We start from the raw sequence: 14,063 nt of genomic DNA, 5'->3' as shown, positions 1-14,063 counted from the left end.
CCTATACATGAATGGAACTCACAGCTACAGAGAACTTGAAGCCTGAAACATCACCATGCCTCACTTTGAAAGCAACAGAGCGGTCTACCCCAACATGAACAGTTCACTTACACTTTGGATCTCTTTTCCCCTGGACCCAAGTTTCAAAGCTACCCATGAAAATGCTATCTGAGCACCCTTGCTCGGGACAATGGATATTAACCAGATGTACATTTAGAAAATTATTTCTCAGTCTAAAGTTTTCTAGTCCATCCTTTCAGGAAAGGGGCAAAATGCAGATTTCCTCATTTTTTTTTTACTTGTTGTGCTTTAAAAGGGGACTTAGCTTTGTTACTGAGTAGAAACAAAGCCACTTACTATGTCTTGGACAGATGAGAAAATCAACACTCCAATCTGTACTCTGTATATTACAGTCCCCATTATACTGCATTGGATGAATACCCTGCATTTGCAATCCAGCCACCAGAACAAAATAGCCACTACACTTTTTACCTTTATAAGTAAACATATGGGCCTGAAAACTACACCTTTGGCCGGTACAAAGTCACTTAAAGTTCAACACCTTAAAAATAATCACGGCATATTCACTGGAAATATCACAATCTATCTCACTCTTTAAAAATAATCACGGCATATTCACTGGAAATATCACAATCTATCTCACTAACGATGAAGTCTCTGTCTTATACAGATTTACTGTCTGTGTAAGACAGATTTATGTATACAGATATACTGTCTTAAGAACTGTGTAAGTTTCAATATATGACCACTTACCAAAATTCATCAATACATATTCATACTCATCCAGCCTATACTCTGTAAACATTTAAACATCATAGCAAAGACTTCATTCAAATGTGAACACAGAAAAGGGACCAAGATGCACAGTCGTCTTTTAAATGCAACACAATTTCATGCTTCTAAATCAATCTTACTTTATTAAACCATACCGAGACTGATATACTTAATTACTCCAAATGTGTCAGCTTTTACAAAAAGTACAAAAGAGTATTTTTGCACTGACTCTGAAAGCAGTCTATCTCTCAGCCTTTCTGACATAATCTACTTTCAGATTTCAACTGAATACACATTTTCTTAAGGAAAATCTTGAAGAAAACTACTGTCAGAGATAAAGTTAGTTTTGATACTAACATGAAAAATTAATTTGCCTACAACAGACACTTGCATTCATCTTTCCTTCAAAACTGTGTAGAGAACACAATATAGAAATGTGGAAGATACAATATGAAAACAAACAAAAAAGTAAGTCCCAAATTAAAAATATAACAGGTTCCAGGACAGTCAAAACACAAACATATGGTCGAGTCCTTTTAATCAAAGTGGACTCCCCCCCCAAAAAAATAAAATGTAAGTATAGGAGGCATCTCATATTTCATAAATCGAGTTTTAGAGATAATTCCCTTAGACTTATGGGGCCAGCAAAAGGAGAAGTAACTTATTTGGAAATGAGCAACTTTTAAAAGCCTTTCGTTTTAGAAAAAACATACCAATTATACAAATCACAAAGATGAATAGGTTTCTTTCATTGCCACAGCACCAAATGAATATTAAGAGATGTGAAATTATCTTCAATAGCTAATAAACAATTCCACTGGTATCTCATAGCTAAACGATGTCAATATTTACCAGTCTGACTTAAGAACAGGACTCTGTCTAATGTCCTGTTAGGTACCACTGCCAGAACTCCTAAGATACTATAGCTGTTTAATAGGCATAAATGGATTTAAGCCTTGAACCTAAAAGGACAGCAAGCAACAATGTATGCCTCCTTCTGATATGAAATTCACTGGACAAAAAAATAACTTTTTACATGAATAGCATATTTTCACTTTTAGTAAGAGACCTTCAGAGAGTCCCCTATTAAAACTCCTCCTTAGATACCAGATAATCATTGCACACACAGATGCCTTTGTGAATACCGCTAACGTCTTTTGAAAGCATCAGCCAAAGGTCTTTCATTTATAAAATGTAAAAGTCCTTCCAAATTTGTAACTTTAAATATAGCAAAAATTCACTGCACAAGTAAATACTTAGGGGGAGAAAAACAGCTAAAGCACCAAAAAGGATATTTTAAATACAAATGAATTCATATTCAGCTCTGGGATTAGAAAGAGTCTCCCTATTTACAGCTATGGTTTACTACTCAGCATTCATCTACAAAATTAAGTGCTCATTTTTTTTAAAGGGTTAATTATACATAGTTCCCAGAAAACTTGATTATTTACAAGGAATCTGCCCTTTTCATGAAAGTTAGAATTTTCCCTCTATTTTCAGTAAGGAAACATTAATTTATTCCCCCATGTTAATACTGCCTTATCTTCACATGTTTGATTACAACTGTATTAGAAAATTGGTTTTAAATTAAGTGACAGAATTCTGAGACAGTTTTCTTGATTCAAAAAAAAAACTTTTAATTTTGCAAAAGATAACGTTTTTGCCTAAGTTATACATCTAATGGATAATGAAATAACCATATCATTACAGGCTAAAATTTCAATGACTTTTGCAGAACACTTTAACAGAGCCAAAAATATACCATAAGTGAACAAACAGCTAAGAACATTTAACTACACACTAAGAAAAGAATTTACATACTTGAGCCAGTAAAATGTCCACTCGCCAGAGAAGTTGGTCCATTTTTCCCACTGCTCACAGGAGGTGAAAACATCTAAAAGAAACAAAGAAATATTACTGTTGAAAAGAAGACATCCATGCCTTCAGAGCTCATCTGAGACCTTTTATACTCTCACTATATAATGTACAGTTTATGCTAAGTGTTCATTTTAGTAAAATACATCACCATCCAACTTAAAACTAAAACAGGTACAATATTACCAATCACTCTTACCCCCCCACCCCTTTACCACTCTGCTCTTTCTTTTTCCTCAGGTTCATTAAATCGCCAGAGCTAGGCAGTACTACATTTTAAACCACAGCACAGTCCCCATAATGTTAACAAGATTCAGTTTGGAGGGCAGCGAGCTCTCTAGAAGACACGAGTTTTACAAAGGAGAAGAAAAAAGTTGTTTATTTTATATTGAAAACCTTGGCCATAAACGTGGCAATGTCCATTTCGATCCCGTATAGGATTTGCCTGTTATATGTGAACCCAAATAAAAATAAAAGTGCCACCTGCACTAAATTCTCATTTCGTCTCTAACATGAGAGCATTTTGAAGCAAGACTCTCTCCCTCTCTCTCTCTGTCTGTCTCTCTCTCTCTCTCTCTCACTCTCACTCTCTCTCTTTCACTCCCTCTCTCTCCAGCATTTATTTCGACCCTAATTGGTTTCCCTCTTCTTCCACGTTATCTAGTGGATAAGGCGCACCTTCCCTGAGTCAGAGCCTGCAGAAAGCAAAGGAACGAATGGAGAAAGTGCAGCAAGCAGAAAGGGGGCTAAAAGCTGCCTAGGGCTACATTTCCTGGCAAAACTTCCGAAAGCCATTTCTCCAAAAGGTCTAGAAGAGCGGCAGCAGCAACAACAGCAGCAGTAGCAGCAGCAGCGGCAGCAGCAACAAGAAAAGAGAGCCCCCCACTTAGAAGGCGGTTTGGATTTTGTGTGTTTTGTGGATTCTTTTCATTTTGCTTTGCAAATGCATCTGACACCAAACTCATCTGGCATTAAAAATGAATTAATTCCCCTGACATGCTTGGGACTTGGTTTGGGGAAGGGAGACAAAGTGATGGAGAAGGACCAAGTTCAGCCGTAAAACTCCACAAGTGTGTAAGTTCTGCTTTGTGCTGATCTCCCCGACTATGAAATTTACAAAGTCTAAAGGGTTTCTAAAGAATGTGTGCTCAGCATATACACACGAGTTTTCAGAATCCCAGGAAAAGATTTAAGTGGGAGGAAGGCAGGTCCTACTGATTCCAAACCATCATCAGTTTAAAACTTTGAGCCAACTGAGGTCTCCTATTTTCTCTTTTCCATTTTCAGAAAAATAAATAAGTAAATAAATAGAGTAGCACGCAAAATACCAGTACTTTTAGTGTTCTGATAAGGCCAAGTTAAGGGGTGGTTTACAGTTTTAGGGGTGTCTGTTTTTCCCTTCCACTGGGGTGAGACTCCATTATTTGGGGGTTCGGTGGGTAGTGAATTCAAAGCAAGTAATCCGACTGAAAAAAAAAAAAACCTGAATCCTCCATCACACCCAAAAACTGTAGTTAAAAACTTATCAAAAAGACCTTCATGTTTATCAAGGATTCAGACAATTAAAAATTATTCCTGTCCTTCAGATTCTATTGGTTTCTAGCTCAAAGTGCTTGGGTTTTTTGGTTTTGTTTTGTTTTGTTTTACAGCTGTTGTTAGTTTCCACCGTTCTTTCTTACCGCACTGAAATCCAGTAAATCACTCAGCTCTTTGTCCGTGCCTAAGGCAGCCATTCGCTGTTGGTGATGCATTTTAGCAAAATCACACAAACCTAGAAACATGGAAATAACCGCAATCAGAAAATCCAGTCTCAATCCTTGGAGAAAACACAATCGGATTTTTGGAGACTGGGGGTGGGGGGGTTGGGGTGGGGACGTGGGGGCGGGTGGGATTAAGGTGGAAAGGAGGGAGGGATAGGAGAGTTGCTGGGTTGTTTTTTTTTTTTTTTTAAGATGGAATAGGCAGCAATAGCAAAAAAAAAAAAAGCGATATTGATACTGTATTTCCAAAAAGACGATCAAAACTGGTAACATCCACTATAAAACCAAATCCGGGAAAGGGAAAAAAAAAAATTGCCGCTCCTCAGCGCATCATTTTATGCAACAGGAGGTAGAGCGAGAAATGAATGGATCACAGAGAAAAGAGAAACTACTCCGAACGATCCGGTCTCAACTTTCCCCCCCACCCTCCACCCCACCCCCCTCACACACTCACACACACACTCGCACACACACACGCGCGCGCACACACACTCACACACACCACTCCCCTCTGCGTTTCAAAGTAGCTATAAAGAAATTAAAGATGAGCGTCTCTGGAGTGAAAACACGTCCAAAGGGGGAGGGGTGACAGGGTCGGCGAAAAGAACGGGGGGCGGGGGGGGGGCCCCGCGGTGGAGGGTCGGGGCTTGTAATTGTCCAGCGCCCTAATTTGTGAAAGAAAGGGTTGTAAAAATTAAAGTCAGGCCCTTGGCAAAGTCAGCGGTCCCTCCGAGCGGCAGCGCCGGGGAGGAGGGCGTGGGGGGGCCCGGGCGGGGAGGAGGGGGGTGCGCAGGGACGAGGGGGAGGGAAGAGCGCGGGAGGGGAAGGGGTGTCTCCAGCGGGAGCGCCGGGGAGACCGGGCGCCCGCGGCGCCGGAGGCGCGGAGCCGCGCGCGGGGCCGCCGAGCCCGAGCCCCCCGCGCCGCCCGGCGCTCCGGCCCCGCCGAGCCCGCCGCGCTCGGCGCCGCTACCTACCGCCCGCGCGCGAGAAGGGGCTCTCGGTGCACCGCCGGCGCCCAGGCGGCGTTCATGTCTACCCGCCGCCTCAGCCGCCGCCGCCGCCGCCGCCCGCGCCCGCTCGGTCCCCGCCGCCGCCGCCGCCACTACAGCTCCGCAGACAGACAGCCAAGATCCCTGACTCTTAACACCAACTCTCTTCTCCGGGGAGGGGAGGGGACGGGCGGAGGGGGAGGGGGAGACACGCCGAGGCGCACGGAATTGCAAGTTCAGCAAAGAAATGGGTGGGGGGGCGGCTCCGGCGGGGCGACGCGGCGCGCGCGGGTCGGGCTGGCTGGGATGCGGACCCCCCGCCCGCCCGCCGCCACCCCACCCCCGAGAAAGAAAAGAAAAAAAAAAATCATCTCCACACCTCCCCCGCCTCGCCAAAAAAAAAAAAAAAATACAAACGAAATTTCACCGAGCACCTCATTTTCCCTCAGATCGTCAGTTACAATCTGAAGCCTGCACCCTTCAGGGTTGGTTTTTTTTTTTTTTTTTTTTTGCCCGTTTCATCCAGCCGAGGCACACTTTGAAACGGATTCCACTTTACGTCCCCTCACTTCTTTCTTTCTCTGACTCTCCCGTTCCCCCTCACTCACACATCCACACACGGTAAAGCAAGTTTATACTAGGCTGCAAATACACGTGATGCAAAAAGACTTTGCCAAGAGGAACAATATTTTTTTTTCTTTTCCAGATACAAACCAAGCGACATTTTACTGGGGAGATTTTCCTATCGGTAGTTATGCGTTGGGGGGGTGACGGGGGGGAGGCGAAACCTAAATTACATACTTTTTTTTTTTTACCCCTCCCTTTTAAGTCACAGAATAGTATAGCTGTGAACTTCGCCCCAAAAAAAAAAAAAAAAGGCAATTTTTGAGGGTAGATGTTTTGTTTTACACTTGAGTTCCTAGGCACGCTAAGTCCCCGTTCGCCAGCACGATAAGTTTTTCATTCAACACTGACCATCACAGGCCCTGCATGCTCTTAAAACATACTTTTTCACATCACTTTTTAGGATAAAAATTAAGCTGCATAATTCTACAGTTTCGTAATAACAAGCGTGCTTCACCCAGTATATGCAACAGACGCTATTTTAACGTGTGCTAAAATACACATTCTATAAACCCTGTTATGGCTAGATGTGCGAGTACATACACAAAACGCATGCACACACTTTTTCCCATTGGCAGTTATTTAATAGGTTGTTCCTTTTGTTTTAATAAAACACTGGGATCGACATTTTAAAAATTAAATTCAATTGCAAACAGTTTACTCTGACAGCAAATTGTAACGTTACCTTAAGTGGCCACAAATATGCTCACAATATTCCAAGGAAAGTGACTTTAAAAAGAGAGACAAAAATCTTCTGCAAGTACTGAGTATCTCACATGTGTATCCCCCAAAAAAGTATTTTAACTGGTACTCAGTTCTGTTCCAGGGATATCCACAGAATACAAGATCATGCACCTGGCTCTGGTTTTTGCATTTTCCACCATAAAACTGCAACAAAACTCCCTCCCCCCAAAAAGAAATCATTAAAAAAAAATCCAACAACTTTTTCTTATTGTTTATAAAAAAATATCAACACAGGATAGTGATAATTTTTCCTCATGCAAATCTTGTTGGCTTTTTTTTTTCTTCTCCTCTTATAAAGTCTTAAACTTGTTCCAAGTTTAGAGGTGTCTCATCCTCCTCCTCCTCCTGATCATCACCATTGACTCCCCCGTGGAGTCACATTGATAATAATAGGTTTCCCTGAAAGATACATTGTAATCCATTCACATCCGGGCACTGCGGGCTTATAAAGAGAAGGCGCTGCGGCCGCCGCGGCTCCTCCAGACAATGACTGGGGAGGGGCGGGGCGGGAGCGGGCGACCATAGAGTAGTAAACAGAGCGCCTAGAGAGGCGGCCAAGATGGCGGCGCGTGCGGGCCACGCCTCCTCCGGGAAGGGAGGTGGGCGGCGGGGTACGGGTGGGCGTCGCGCGTGCTGCCGGACCGCAAGGGTACCCGAGGCCAGGGCCTTCCGCGGGCCCTAACCCTGTTCCTAGCTCTTGCCCTTCTCTGTTCTTTGACCCCAAAGTCTGGCTTCTAAAGAAATGAAGGAATGAAACTCCGTAGACTTGCTTCAAGAAGTCGGATCCCCTGAGGGCGACTTGGGAGAGGGAGGCCGGGAGAGGGCACGGCGGCCTCCTGGACGAAAACCGGAGTCTGATCCTCCCTCAGTGTGGAGCCGGTCCTCTTAGCGAGGTTTGGCTGGCATGGAAACAGGCAGATGAGCCAAGATGCAGCTCGCTGGCCTTGGAGAGGGATGTGGGTCCTCACCTGCACCACCGCTGTCCCACCTTTTTCTAGACTCCTGGCAAAGAGAACTCGAAGTCCAGGAAGTCTCCACTTGAAGAAGATGTTCGTCTATTTACTTGTAGACTTAGATTTTTGGGCCGTGGCCCGGGCTCTTGGGATTTTAGCTGCCCAACCAGGGACTGAACCTGCAGTAGCGTCAGTGACAGCATGGAGTCTTAACTGCTGGACCTCTAGGCAAGTCCCAGTTTTATCCGGTGACCCACTACTAACTCAGTGGACGATTTCTGGCGGAGAAAGTCTTCTAGCCAGTTTTCTGGTCTCTGAAATGCAAATAGCAAATGCCTGCTTTATGAATTTATTAATAATTAAAAGGATAAAGATAAAGACGGAGATGCCCGGAAAGAAATCTTCTCTTTCCATCTCTAATTCTTTACTAAGCCAACTGATATCTCTACTGTAGCCCATGGGATTTTAAATGGAGATTTCTGTACTCCAGAAGAATAGCATTTAGCCCTCCCACCGAAGAAAAGCAAGTAATAATAATTATAGGTTAGCACTTACGTTGTGAGTTTGCCATGTGCCAAACGCTGTCCTAAGAATTTCTCAAATATTGGAGAATGACTCTGGAGTTTGTGTTACTTCTGGACCCAGAGCCGCTGAGTAAATGGTACAAACTTGCCTCAATTACACAACTTTATTAAGTGATAGAACCCACCTTTGATGGCAAGCAGTCTACAATCAGACTTCACATCCAACCACCTTCCCATACCATCTGGCAATGGGAATGTCCTAATCTCCATTTTCTGATGCGATTTTGTGGCAATGACCATGCTCTTTTGTTTATATATAAGTTTTTAGAGAACAAGAACTAGAGCATTTATAGATTGTTTCCTGTCTTTTCACACACTGCAGATTCCTGTCTTCTATACCCATCCCATGCCCTCATCTTAAAATTTTACCTTTAGACACTACTATATGCTGCACAATCACAAGCACTATCTCTAATTCTCAGAATAAGCATCTACCTTCTCAACTGAGATGATGTAATGAAAAAGATCACAAAAGTTTAAGAGAAGTATTTTACTTCTCTTTATTTTAGAGGCTCTGCCTCTAATCAATAAGGCTTGATGTCAATGTCTTTTGCTGTAAAATGCAGAGACCAGATTAGAGAACCCCCTAAGATTCCTTCTAGTTTAAGACTCTCCCTTCCCCCGAATTTCAAGAGGAATAAATGATGTATCCAGAAATCAATGATCAGATCAGATCTAGGACCTGAACACACCTAGTTGCTGGCTAGTGGTTTTGTGTGTGTGTGTGTTTTAACTGTACCCTCCAGAAAACAGTGCAACTACCCTTCTGATTTTAACTAAGGGACAGATTTGAACTGGTTTTGTTTTTTTCTCCTGATCTAGCTCACGTGTACTCCTGGCTTCTAGATGTCTTTGAATATGTCATGTTACCATCATCTCTGGGAAGTACCTAACTCACCTACTGGGGTGTTGAGAAAATTAATTTAAAATGTGCATGAAAAAAGCAATCAGATAATAATCTATGGCCTCTAAGCCAGAACCATGAAAAAAAAAAAATAGGTATACTTATGAAGATTGGAGGCACTAACGAAAACTCAATAGAATCATGTGAAACTTAGATTAAAAGGGAAATGGCAGGAGACATATTTTGGGATGCCTGCTCTATCATGTACAGAATTCCTTCCCTAGGAACCTGTTCATAAATCCTGATAAAGAGGTAGAATTTGATGAAGGTGTCACATGACTTGTTCATGACTCACCCCCAACAGCCCCCACTGATTGGACCATAGGAACTAAACGAGGAAGAGATTGACAGGGGTCTGTAGTGAGTGATGGATCTGACAAGTTGGAGTCAGCTGGCCAGAGCTGGTGTCAGGAAGCCAAGCCATGTGAGAACCATGGTTATGGGGAAACAAGAACCATGAGTAAGCAGAGGAAACTGTTCTTCAAATTAGAAGGAAAGGTCTCAGAAGTTCTGAGAAAATCAGACAGTTTAGTCGTAGGAAGAAATGTCTGGACATCTTTTCTCAATTATTTGAAGACGACCTTGCCTCCTGTTCCTAAGTAAGCTGATTCTTGCAGTGCTCAGCTTTCCTAAGTGAGCCAACCTGAGTACTTTTCTGATCCTTACAACTAAAGAGTTCAACTAGAAAAGAAAAAAAAAAGCTTTGGATTTCAGCATTTCAAAACAGTCCTTAATATTAAAAAAAAAAAAAAAAAAAAAAAAGGTTGTGACTGCTATTCAAGGAGTAAACAGTTCGTTCCATTCCCACATAGTAGAGATGTATCCAATTTATTGTACCACACATAGGACAGTATATCCAGTTGTCATTCCTGCTTCTCATGTGTTATGTGTCTGTGTGTGTGTTCAGTCGCTAAGTCTTGTCCAACCCCATGGACTACAGCAATCAAGGCTTCCATGCCCTTCACTGTCTCCCAGAATTTATTCAGATTCATGTCCCTTGGTCAGTGATACCATCCAACCATCTCATCCTCCACCAAGCTCTTCTCCTTTTGCCTTCAGTCTTTCCCCTTCTTGGATCACAGCCTTGTCCTGGTGAAGGGACTTGCATAACTCAATGAAGCTATGAGCCATGCCATACAGGGCCACCCAAGAAGGATGCGTCATAGTGGAGAGTTCCAAAATGCGGCCACTGGAGGAGGGAATGGCAAACCACTCCAGTATTCTTGCCTCAAGAACTCCATGAACATGAACAGTGTGTTATGACCTTGGGCAAGTTTCACACCCTGTCAGACATTAAAAAATTATCTTGTCCTCAATACATATGACTGGTTAAAATCAAATGTGATAGTGGAGATGAAAGTGATCTGCAAATGACAAATTCCAGTGGAGTGTGAGATATTATTGTATAAACTGAGTTGATGCCTGAAGATAACACTTCTTTCATAGGAGTGTGGAAGACTTGGCAAGTATTGAAACCCAGTGAATCATAGAAAAGAACAGTCATTGAAGGGTGCTTGGACCCAGCCCTTCATTTTAGTGGAAGATGTCAAGGCTCAAGTAATATGGCTTGTCCAAGGTCACATTGCTAATAAATTACAGAACCAGAAGTAGCCCTCCGAGAACTGAGCGCCAGTCTAGAATGCCATACCATGCTTCAATTTCATCCAGTGCGCTCCTTCTTAGTCTTACCCATGTTAAAATTAAGTAGGAAAAAAACCCACAAACAAAAAATTTGGATCTCTGATGATCTAATGAAATTTATCTCAAAATTTGGCAAATAATTCTTGAGTGTCTTCCTTATGTCAGCAGCTAGTCTTTCAGGACCTGAGGCAAAAACAGAGACAAAGAAATCAGAATGTTATAAATGTTATAAATGTCAAGGGCAGTCCTGATTGAATGGCGAAGTCACAGTGAGCAAGACACAGCCTGCGGCAGACGTGGGGTAAAGGAGAGCTATTCCAGCATATTTTTAGGTTGATGTATCAAAAGGGCACATCCATCCAGGACCCCAAACTGGAGCCCAAAACATACTGCAAGGCTGAATCAGAAAAGCAGCTGTCAGGACAAAAGGGGAGGGAGCCGGTCAGCATGTGTGAAAGCAGTCCAGAGCCTCATAATACACACACAGTCCCACATACCCCAGGGCCTTTGCGCTGGCTGGTCCCATGATTCCTTCCCGTGGCTGTTCACATGCTGACTCCTTGTTTCCTTCTAGTCTCCATTTAAACCTTACCTCCTCGTGGAGACATTCCTAGTCATTCTGTCTAAAGTAAGTACCCCATTTTATTAGTCTCTGACATCAAATCAGTTTGATGTCCTTAATGGAAACTTACCCAATTGGGATCCTTTTGTTTGTATTTTCCAGTATTCTTGCCTGGAAAATCCCATGGACAGAGGAGCCTCTCACGCTACAGTCCACAGGGTTGCAAAGAGTCAGACACGACTGAGTGACTTCACTTCATATACGTGTGTGTGTGTGTGTGTGAGAGAGAGAGAGAGAGAGAGAAAGTGAAAGTCACTCGGTCATGTCTGACTCTTTGTGACCCCATGGACTATATAGTCCATGGGATTCTCCAGGCTGTTCCCTTCTCCGAGGGATCTTCCCAACCCAGGGATGGAACCCAGGTGTGGTGCATTGCAAGGGGAATTCTTTACCAGCTGAGCCACCAGGGAAGCCCAAGAATATTGGAATGGTTACCTATCCCTTCTCCAGGGGATCTTCCTGACCCAGGGATCGAATTGGGGTCTCCTGCATTGCAGATGGATTCTTTACCAGCTGAGCTACCTGGGAAGTTATATATGTGTGTGTGTGTGTCCGTGTGTGTGTGTGTGTATGTATATATACATATACACACATAGATGTATAATAAGATTTTAAAATAAATAAGCAAATGAAGAACTGAAGAGCTTCAAATTAGCTTCCCTTAAGTTTTCACTTTTAGCTTGATTTCACTGCCGGTAAATGTTGCTGGTAAATATTCAGTTTGATTTGCAACAGACCACTGATCCCTTGTCATCTGAATCCTAGACCCTAAAGATAGCAGGGATAATTGCCTCAATTTGGCAAACCATGGAGACAGCCTCTTCATTATTACAAATACAATAAAAGGTGCTATCGTTGTAGTCGTTGTATCACTTAACTATTGTAACGTTTTAGGGACGAGGACATTCAGGCTTGGAGGCACAACAAATTTCCTGAGGTCACACAGCTGTTATGTGGCAGAGCTGAGACTTAAACACAGGTAGACGTGCTCCTGCTGACCACTCAGGGAGACATGCCGTGGCTGTAGTTCTCAGCCAACTGCGTGAGGACAAGATCTGCTTAGGTTGAACTTTTTTTTTTTCAATTTTATTTGTATCTGTGCTGGGTCTTCACTGCTGCATGCAGGCTTTCTCCAGTTGTAGCGAGTAGGGGCTATTCTGTACTCGCAGTGGCTTCTCGTTGTAGAGCGCAAGAGGATAATTGCCTAGCTCTAGAGCTCAAGGGCTCTAGCTTTGCAGGCTCCATAGATGTGGCACACAGACTTCGCCCTGCGGCATGTGGGAATCTTCCTGGACCAGGGATTGAGGAAGATGCCCATGTGCCCGGCATTGGCAGACAGATGCTTCAGCTGAACTTTTAAACTTGCAGCACACACAGGGAAGGTGAGCCCTCCAGGACACACACAAAATGTGTCCTACACATCTTCATTTCTTCTCTGGAACTCTATTCCTTCCCTGTTCTCCCAACATGCAAGTTCCTCAGACAATGCCATAACGCTTAAAATAGAACACACAAACTGTAACAGAGAAAACGGTTTTATGACTAGGAGGAAACCTTCTAGAAGACTAGTAGTAAATCTTCTGAGTCTTCTTTAAATCACCAAAACTCTGTGAACACTAAAATCGAAAGGTTGTCAGTTTTATTTTTTCCCTTTCCTTTCTCCAAACCCCCAAAACATCTAAAAGTAGGTGAAATAAAAATTCTGCTTTCCTAGAATTGTTATTTAATCCGTCGTCTTTCAGGTGCACCCAGTACAACTATTTGTGCATAGATCCCACGGTTGTGAAGTTTGGGATTTATTACGTTCTGTGTTTCAGTATATGTTCCCTTTATAAAGGTGAAGAGTAGCTCTTCATATCTTAGTGACTGAGCACACAACTTGGCAAGTGGCTGATCCTTTATGGAACTGAATGATTCTTCCAAAAGTGTCCCAGAAAATCAAGCAACTTTGGAAATAAAGTTGTATGACAACAGATTAAAATACACTTTCCTTATTGGAGCCAGGCACATAACACAGCAGAATTTGTATTTTACCTATTTTAGCTATTTGGAGGGAGGGTTGGAAAAGGAAAGGTTTAAAAAAAAACACTTTCATTCTTGGTGTTCATGGAGTTTTGTTAAAGAGGACGCAAAATATTTAGGGCCAGCTTTCTGGAAGATGTCTTTCTAATCATAAAACTGTTTTCTCTGTCATAGTTAGAGTGTTCTGTTTTAAGGATTTTGTCATTTTTGAGAGACTTAACACATTGAGATAATGAGGCAAGGATAGAGTTCCAGAGAATAAATGAAGTTATTGCGTAGAGTATTTTGTCTCTTCTCTGGTGTTCTTATTCTCTATGTGTGCGTGTTCAGTCACTTTGTCATGTCTGATTCTTGTGACCATATGAACTGCAGCCTACCAGGCACCTCTGTTCATGGGATTTTCCAGGCAAGAATATTGGAGTAGGTTGCCATTTCTTCCTCCAGGGATCTTCCGGACTCAGGGATTGACCCAGCATCTCCAGAGTCTCCTGCATTGGCTGGCAGATTCTCTACCACTGAGCCACCTGGGAAGCCCTTCTCTGTACTTCAA

General features: G+C 42.8%; 1 protein-coding gene across 10 annotated transcripts in view; it reads right to left on the bottom strand.

Annotated features, from left to right (window-relative positions):
- The window catches only part of TCF4 (transcription factor 4), a 385,872-nt gene extending 378,640 nt beyond the window's left edge, over nt 1–7,232 (bottom strand). For 2 of the 10 annotated variants that reach the window (XM_044934835.2, XM_044934836.2), the window contains exons 1-3: nt 5,405–5,571; nt 4,350–4,441; nt 2,617–2,689 (exon numbers count right to left, since the gene is read on the bottom strand). In XM_044934835.2, coding sequence (XP_044790770.1) covers nt 2,617–2,689; nt 4,350–4,421 — 145 coding nt within the window. In that variant the 5' untranslated portion in view covers nt 4,422–4,441; nt 5,405–5,571. Of the gene's footprint in view, nt 1–2,616; nt 2,690–4,349; nt 4,442–5,404; nt 5,575–6,728 lie in introns of those variants that run through there. The other 8 variants (XM_044934833.2, XM_044934839.2, XM_044934831.2 and 5 more) reach the window with 7 other exon arrangements.
- Between the last annotated feature and the right edge of the window lie 6,831 nt (nt 7,233–14,063).

The sequence above is a fragment of the Bubalus bubalis genome, chromosome 22 (genome assembly GCF_019923935.1).
Source record: "Bubalus bubalis isolate 160015118507 breed Murrah chromosome 22, NDDB_SH_1, whole genome shotgun sequence".
Taxonomy (NCBI): Eukaryota; Metazoa; Chordata; class Mammalia; order Artiodactyla; family Bovidae; genus Bubalus; species Bubalus bubalis.
This window is presented reverse-complemented; position numbering and strand designations above follow the sequence as displayed.